At 38.9% G+C, this 9,056-nt stretch overlaps 1 protein-coding gene across 1 annotated transcript in view; it reads left to right on the top strand.

Annotated features, from left to right (window-relative positions):
* Nucleotides 1-9,056, top strand: part of Csmd3 (CUB and Sushi multiple domains 3) — a 1,279,636-nt gene that overhangs the window by 812,178 nt on the left and 458,402 nt on the right. Inside the window, exon 20 of the mRNA XM_012516661.2 lies at nucleotides 3,393-3,531. Coding sequence (XP_012372115.2) covers nucleotides 3,393-3,531 — 139 coding nt within the window. The remainder of the gene's footprint in view (nucleotides 1-3,392; nucleotides 3,532-9,056) is intronic.

The following is a 9,056-nucleotide window of genomic DNA, read 5'->3' as shown; positions in this document are numbered from 1 at the left end:
TCTTCTTCGTCTTCTTCGTCTTCTTCTTTTTTGTGAAAACGAGGATTGAACTCAGGCCCTTGAGCTTGCCAGGCAAGCGCTTATATATGCTTTCAATGCAACTTTTAATCACCAATATTTGTACGCTTTTTATCATCCAGTTCTTTCCTATTTTGGGCGTTCATTATTTCCCTAAGCTCTTCTTCTTCTTTTTTAATCTGTATCTACTATAAATTCATTGATCATTTCTTTCATCATGGCCATCAACTTTTTAACCACCTATGTGATTATTTCTGTTTTGTTATTGGTGGATTTCTTGATGATGGCTGTTCTTTCTGGGGTAAAATGGAATCTCAGCATTTTTTAAATTTGCATCCCTTGAATAACCAATGATATATTGAACATAGTTTCATATTCTTACTTGTCATTATTCTTTTTGTGAAGGACAAATGGTTGTAACTCATTGGCCTAGCACCCGGTACTTTGCACTGGGCCTTGATACTGTTCATTGTCCCCAGACAATCTAAGTATACATTCCTCCAAGGATGATACAGGTGATTACAACAGCTTTCTTGCCATGGCTGACTTAGTACAAGCAGTAATATCTATAGTATCAGACACAAGCTAGAAAATAATGAAAGCTTTGTCACCCTTAGCCTTACAAGATTTCATGGTTATAGTCAAAGTGTAAGACAAACTAAGGAATTATATAGAGTAAATATCCCCCCCAGTAGAACAATTTTCCCCTTCTCACATAGTATTCAGCCACTGTAAGATGTAATTAACTGCCTATTGATTCAGAGTAAGTGCAATGAGAGGGAAAGTATGAAGGAAAAAGGGTAAAAGAAATAACAAATAAAAATATGATACATATGAAGAATATGGTAAGATTGATATAGGAGCCCCTGAAACAGAGTAAATGGATGTTAGTGGTATTAACATTGATGACAGTAACAGAGATGACTATCTAGTAGATGATTAAATAATATTGGAGATATAGATGAAACTAAAGGAAAAGAAAGTAAATGATACTAAGGGAATTAGTTCTAAGAGAAAAGGGAAACAAGAATGGGGAGAGAATAAAAGGCGGGCATTCAAACAAACAAATAAAAGTACAATGAAAGTGGGAGGAACAAGAAAATGGGTGAACTCCAGCCTCTGCCAAAAGAAAAATGATGTGAACAATAAAAAAAATTACCAATAATGGGGAAAGAAAAGGCGTAAGGAAATGCATACATATGTCCAGGTGAGTGTTTCCTTCCCAGGTCAGTAGTCTTGAATCTTATCAGTCGTTCCTCTTTGTCCCTCTTTATTGTCTCTGAGTTTGTGTCGTTCAAGGGAGCCTCTCTCCACATCCTTGTTGGTGGCAGCTGTTCAAGCTGGTAACTAGACCTGGCTGGAGAGGTGTGGAGCCTTGTTTATGAGCCTCCTCTTGTGGATTAGTTCCTGCTGGGAATCAGTACTGGTTACCCCACGGATTTTCCAGTTTCTGTAGGATGGGCTTCTGGTATAGTGGCCCCCCTGTGGGTTCTCACCCCTGACTCTGAGGCCTGGTTTCTCAGAGAAGAAACAAATCTGTCCAGAGCTAGTTTGGGAAGATTTCTACAAGCCCAGTAAGGGTGCAGAGTAGCAGAAGCTGTCCCGTGGGTCTTTAGAGTACCAGGCAGAATAGGAGCCACTTAACCCTCCAGAGGACTGGCCGGTTATGTTAGGTAGGGGCAGTGTCTGGGGCTTTGGCTGGATGCAGGTGGAGATGCCGTGCCCAGGGTGCTGGAACCCCTTAACTCTGGCTGCCTGGGGTACCAGTGTTAGAGGCAGGGACTTTGCGGGGCCTGGGCTTGGGGCCGGCACTGAGGGATCAGTGCAGGCTCCCGGGAGCCTGGTGCTAAGTCCAGATTCAAATGGAAAGAGCATTAGTTCCGTGCGCTGAATGAGCGTCCCGACTTGGGAGATAAACTGTGTTCTCCTCCTCGCAGTGACTCAGAGGTGCTGGGGCTGCAGCACCCAAGGGGCCTCCTGCTCGGCTTCTGTTTTTGCGCTGAGCCTGAGGAGGGGCAGCCGTTCGGGGGCGGGGCCGGTCCCTGTCACTCACCCGGGAGTGTGCCCGCCAAAAGCGCTGCCAGGCTGCAACGTCCCCTGTCTGGAGCAGGGCGACGAGCCAGGGCCCAAAGCCGGGGGTCTGGCCCCGCACCGCTCGGAGCCCCCCAGCTCTTGGGCAGCGTCTCAAAATAGCGGCTCCCGGGTCGTGCGCAGCCCGTCGGACTGCTGGGCTCCTCGCGCTCCGTATGAGTGCAAGTTGTTTGACCTACGAGTCTCTTTAAAATTAATTTTTTGAATCAAGTTATATGTCCTTTTCCTTCTTCCGGTTACCTGCGTTTTTAGTTCATCTCTGGGTCTCTTCAGTGCCGCCCTCACACTGCAGTCTGTTCTAGTCTTTTACGGCTAATTGCTTGCCTGTTAATTTTATATATTTTTCTAGGGATTGTACCCAGGGCCTTCACAGAGGGCCAAACTCCCAGTCCTTTACTTTTTTATTTTTTAGACAGAGTCTCACCAAGTTGCCCTTAAACCAGGGCTGGCCTTAAACTTGCAATCTTTCTGGTTCAGCCGCTCAGTGTGCTGGGATTATGCCTGTTTTCTGACTCATAATTGGCTAATTACTTCATTTAATGATATTAGATTAAATGCACTCTCTCCTAGAATAATATCAGTTGATGACATGTTGAAGATTTTTGTCAGGAATATTCCATATTTTAGACCCCTCACTTATTAAAATATTTAGCTATTAAAAAAAAATTTATGTGACTCTCAGGCACATAATTTTATTTTTGAAATACATAATATCTGTATAGGAAGCATAATTATGAGTTATCATAAATAGGAAGATTAAATAACCCTCTTGAAATGTCTACTTTTGAAAGCTGTTGGGAGACAAAATTAAATTTTATTGAGGGAATATATAGTATACCAAATATTTTTTAATTTATTTAGAGACAACAGCTGCATAACTTGCTCATGCTGACCTCAACCTCAGAGTCCCGGCTACCAGAGCCGCTCAAAAAATTGGTAATTCAGACATGTTCCTCCACTCCCAAATCATGATTTATATCTTTTAAAAGAGACACAAGAATATATTTAATAGAAATCATTCAGAGACTTGAGACCACTCAATTTATATTACCTGACATGCTAAGTGCAGCTATCATATTTTTAAAAATAAATTACCCTTTTAAAGGACATAGTCATTTATAACAGGAGTAAAGATACACCTTTACTTTCAAAATTAATATTAGCGGATATTTTATAAGTACCTGCAGAGACTCATTTACAAATTATAGTTGATACTAAAAATAATTGCTGGAAGTAATGCTAAAAGGTCTATTTTTACTTGCTCTCTGTATCTTATTTTTCAGCTCCCTGCGGTGGCCACTTCTCGGCTCCAAGTGGGGTGATTCTTTCCCCAGGATGGCCAGGGTACTACAAAGACTCTCTGAACTGTGAGTGGGTGATTGAAGCTGAGCCTGGACACTCTATCAAAATCACATTTGAAAGGTCTCTGCAAACATTTTGTATAGCTTTGAAGGAAAAGATTACATGAAAGACCGGTTGACATTCTCTGTTTCCTTTAACAAATCAATGTATAATTTTACTGTAATGGCCCATTGTGCTTTGAAAGCCTCGGCCTGCTTGCCCCCTTTTACCCTTTCAGCCTGTTTTCAAGTTAATTTTCTATTTGTCTAATGCTGTATTCACACTCTTGAAATATGCAAGGCTGACCTTTTAGCTTTATGTATATGCACAGCATTGAGATGTGAACATGTGACCTTTAATTTAATGAGTTTAGTTGTCCTATATTTTGAAGGGGCTGTGAATTCTGCTCTACTAGGTTTCAAGAGGCAAAAGTGCTGGAAACACATTCAAATCGATATTGTATCGCAGCCTAAGATGCTCACGCACACGGTCCCTGACTACACGAGTCTTAAGAATCTTCTAGGCCTTTATCATGTATTAATGTTTGAATACCTGACCTTTTTCTTTTCACCTGGGAAGAGTAGTGAGGATCAAATAATGTCTGCCATGAAAGGCCATAACACTGAATATTCCAAAAGCCAAGCATGAAGCTTATGCTCTGTTACTGACTCATTTAAAAAAGTCATTAATTTGGCATCATTGAAATCATAATAATTGCATTATTGACTTTCATTATTTCTCAATCTCTCAAAAAAAAGCAAATGAAAATTTTTAAAGCATCATGCCCACTCAATACAGTTATAAACACAACAAAGTATCTTGATTATGGCTCAGTGATTGAATTTCACCACACTAGCTGGACCAGTCCATAACCAAAAGACCTTCATTGATTTGATTTGCCCATGCTAAAATGTCCATGAGGACAAAAGGTTCGATTTTAAAGAGCTGTGAAGCATTAACATTTCCTATGGGTTCATCCTACGTTATTACCACCTACGCGGCCCTACCTTGACTGTTCATTTGCTGTGGCTGCCATAGAAGATAATGTGAGCAACATTGTTGCTTACTCCACAGGTATTTAGTTCTTATGTATCAAAGTCCAAAAGTCTGTGATCAAACTGACCAAAAGGACTGTTTGCTCTGGCTTGTAAATAGTTGTTTTCTCTACCTATCATACTGGATCCTATCTACATTTACACCCTGGGATGTTCTTCTTATCTTTTTCTATTTGTTTTGTGGTATGTGGAATAGAACCCAGGTCTTTCACACTGAGCTACATCCCCAGGTCTTTTGCATTTTCGAGATGCTCAATTGCTTGCGTTGGACTTGGGGTTGTACACTCCCTGCCTTCATCTCCCAGAGGGCTGGAATGACAATGGTCAGCACAAGCAAAGGCTCATCTTAAAGCTCTCTTTATATAGTCAGGCTCAGAACTCCATTGGATTAAGACATCAGCCTGTGAGTTTTGAGGGACACAAATCAGCCATAATTCTGAGTCATCTACATTTTATTTAGAATAATTTGGCAGTAGTTTTACATTAAAACCCTATATCCTCTGTTTAGGTGGATGCATGGCTTGCATTTCTGTAAATTCTCTCTCTCTCACTCTGTCACTCTGTCACTCTGTCTCTGTCTTTCTGTCTGTCTCTCTGCCTGTTGATTTCTGTATCTGTCTTCTTTTCTGAGGCATGCTCTTACTACGTAGTTCACACTGGCCTACTCTTAAACTCACCATGTAGTCCAGGCCAGCCTTGATCTCAGAAACCCTCCTGTTTCAGGTTTCTGAGAGGTAGTACAGACATGTGTCACCAAGCCAATTTGAAAAGCGTCTTGTATATTGATTATCACATCTATAACAAATAATATCTTGCCATGAATGAGAAATTCAAATTAATTAAACTTACTTCATTACAAAAATTGTTGTTGATGTAAAATACACTTTATACCATGATATTACTGATGATATTGCTGAGTAATTTTTAAAGGTTACATTGCTTTGGGCCTAATGACAATATTTAGTTTATATTTTTTATACTTTAAATTTAGAACATTGCATTTGAAGGTTTAACATATTTGTCACTTTATACTAATGTTCTCTTAAATAAATGCACACATTGTATATGTCGAATACATGATTTCAGTATTTACTATTGTACTTAACCTTGTTTTTGTATGGAGAGTTATAATATAATGATAATTGAAAATTTCATATTTCATTTTTATATTTCCCAGCATCTGTATTAGTTACTGTTCTTATTGCTGGGCCAAAATGTCTGACCCTGCAAACTAAAGGAGAGAGGGTTCAGGGCGTGGCCAGCTGCGTCCAAGGAAGGCGGCATGGTGGAAGAGAAACAGTTCGTGGCAGAGCAGGCAGGAGGCAGCAAACAATGAGCCTTGTGGAGTTTTATCCCACCAGCCTAAAAGCCTGTTGATTGGTGCAAGGCACACCCAGGCTGGCTTTGCCGTTATTCCACCCACAACCTTGCTAAACCAACAGTGGACTAACGTAGCTGTCACACACCCTGCGTGCATCTTCATACACCCTGCATCCAGCCACCACTGAAAAGTGCATGAGGCTTTGCAAGGACACTTAGACCCAAGCCATGACAGCATCTGTCACTCAGATAGTTCTCACCAGCCACTATCCTTCAACATGCAAGTAGAAAGCCTGCAATCCTCCTCCTACAGAGGAAAGTCTAAGCCCTCTTTAAAATTTCAGCAAATTGCTAAAGATGTGGTGCTACTGTGTGTTTGAGCACTTTTGCCTTCTTCTGGAATCATCCACTGTGAGAGACTGAGTCTGCTACCCTGTCTCAACATCACGGGGCCCCTAATTTCTAACACTTTTCTTCATTCTCAAATAAAATTATGGTACTAGGTGAAAAGTCCAAAAATCAAGCAGGACAAACACTGTTTTGTAGTTCCACATGCAACAGCCTAGCAATATATGTCACATTCTGAACTCCATGTGGCTCGTGTGACTCCACCCTGAAGGTACTTCCACTACTGTAGCTTCCAGGACTTCGCTCTTGGGCCCTGCTGATTTCGTGCAGCTTTTCTTATATGATCCATGTTTCTGGCTTTTCCTATATTCTGGGGACTCCACTGCACTTTAGGCTTCTCACTCACAGCTTCACACACTGCCCCCCCCCAGAGGCTCACTGCATGGCCTCCCAGGCCCTTAGCAATCTAGGTGGAGGCCTTCTTAACCTCAAAAGTCTTGCATTATGCATGTACCTAATCCCAGCACTGTGTGGATGATGCCAAGATCTGCTGCCATAACAATGCCAGATAAGGCTTTTACCCCCTAAATCATACAGCAGTACTCATCTTTAAAGCAGTCAGCCTTTTGCTGCCCTCCTGCCTATTGAAACTGGAACCAATTCAAAATTACCTTTTCTTCATTTCCTTACATTCAATTGAAGGAATACTAAATAAACCAAAAACTGATTACTAGGAAATTAATTTAAGTGATATAAGCACAAGGCACTTTATTATGTTCAAAAGCACCCTGTGGCTTATTAATGTAAATAATTAATCATCCTTAAATAAATAAATGCTTTGCATCTTTTGATCCCAAGTAGACTATTTAGAGTTACCCCCTTGAGGAACAGTTTGATTGTGCAGTGAAGCTTGCCATTCGGTGTGCGCACAATAGCCTTTCATTTGGACATATGTTGGAAGCATTATTTTTTCTTTCCAGAATTCTTAACACGTATTCTCTATCTTTTGTAACTGACTAGTCATCGGGAGTCTTTTTGTTGTTTGTCTCTCTATGTAAATACCTTTAGAGTTGTCTAAAATGAATCATGTACACCATAGTACACATAAGGTTATGGAGCTTACGCTGAAGACGGCTTCCTAGTGAAATCTCTCCAGCCACTTTTATAAGATACAGCACTAGTAAGACAAAAAAAAAAGAAAGAAAAAAAAAGAAAAACTAACTTATTTTCTCTAAATATAGTTTATCATGTTTACTCTGCCAGTCCTATTCTCTTATCTGTTTACTAAAGCACAGATCTTTAAATTAGACTACATGCAAGAAATTGAAAAGTAATTTTTAATAGTAGAGTTTGTGCAAAGTAACAGTTATCAATCCTGTAAGTGAACCAGGGCATTCCTGGGCTGAAGAATGATGCTCAGGGTCTGCAGAATTTGGCTTCTCCCCTTGACTGTCACCAATTGGGGACTTCTCAGCTGTTCTTCATTACATTATCCCTAAATTACACACTCAAGTAAATCATACTTCTCATAGCACCTTCACCTCATGGATGGCAATCATTTTAAGAAAAAAAAACCTGCATGTTAATTAGCCCGAATACCAGAGGAATCAAAAATTAGAATGCCTTAGACTTTATCAGTGACATAGTCAGCAGTTAAGAGTAAACTAAGCATGATTTTATCAATGTATTTCCTTTAAGTCATACTTTACAAATGTAAAATAAAATTCCAAATCATAAATATCCTAAATTATAATGTTCCTTTTGGGGAATTCTCCAATTTCATTATTCCTCATATACACAAAAACGCTTATCAAGACCTTGATTTGGAAATGTGTGAAAGAAAAGGAATGTATTTAAATATCCTCATCCATTTCTTCTCTTAAAATTCTGTCAGTGTGAGACTTTGCTCGATGAAGTGCTGTTCATACTGCATGTTCTTTTTGAAAACATCTTTTCCATAGAGACAACTCACATCTAGCGCAGCCATCGTGTCAAAGTAATTCAGCAGCCAAGAGAAGAGCAGCATATTTCTTCAAATTATAAAATACATGCACTTATCTAATGGAGTTGTTATACAAGAAGCCTCTCTTAAGTCAGACATCTCTATGATTACCACTTTTTTTTTGTATTGATCCTATGTTTTGATGCTTTAGTTTTCCCCAAAGATTATCTTAAGAAAGTAAGACATGTGCAAGTACTTAACAAATACTAGTTAAACAGAAAAAAACAACAAAAACACACAACTAATTACCTTCTGATTTCTAGTTCAGATTTTCTAAGGAAACTGGTTAAAAGGTTTTTAATAATTTATTCCATTCTAATATTTTTATAGAAGTTGATTTCAAGTAATAAATTGTATTTATAGTAGACATATATTAGTTTCTATTATTCATCAATAACAAATTAATTTCATTTTTAAAAGTCAAATTTAAGTAATTTCAAAATCAAATAATGCAATTAGGATTATATAGAAATTTTTAAATTTTCATCTCGTCTCAACTGTACCAGTTTATTAAAATTAAGCTATAAAAAGTACAGGGTCTGGGGAGATGGCTCAGCAGAATAAGCTCTTGCCTGGCAAGTGCAAGGACCTGAGTTCAATCCCCGGTTCCACCAAAAAAAAAAAAAAAAATTAAAAACTAAAAAATAAATAAATAAATGGGAATAGTGGCAAACACTACAGATCAAAAGCCAGACTTTATAAATTCAAGGTTAGGTTTTTTTATTTACTTAATATATATTTGGTTGGACTATGTACCTTCTTTTGACTTTGGTTTCTGCTAAATAGGTAAATAATAATGCCTATTTAATAATACTAAATTAATTTTTGTAAAATTCTCCCCAAATGTATGGTCATGGGGCTGGTGAGATGGCTCAGTAAAA

The sequence above is a fragment of the Octodon degus genome, unplaced genomic scaffold (genome assembly GCF_000260255.1).
Source record: "Octodon degus isolate 3935 unplaced genomic scaffold, OctDeg1.0 scaffold00118, whole genome shotgun sequence".
NCBI classification, from domain to species: Eukaryota; Metazoa; Chordata; class Mammalia; order Rodentia; family Octodontidae; genus Octodon; species Octodon degus.
Note: the sequence above shows the minus strand (reverse complement) of the source record. Positions and strands in the feature narration are given on the sequence as shown.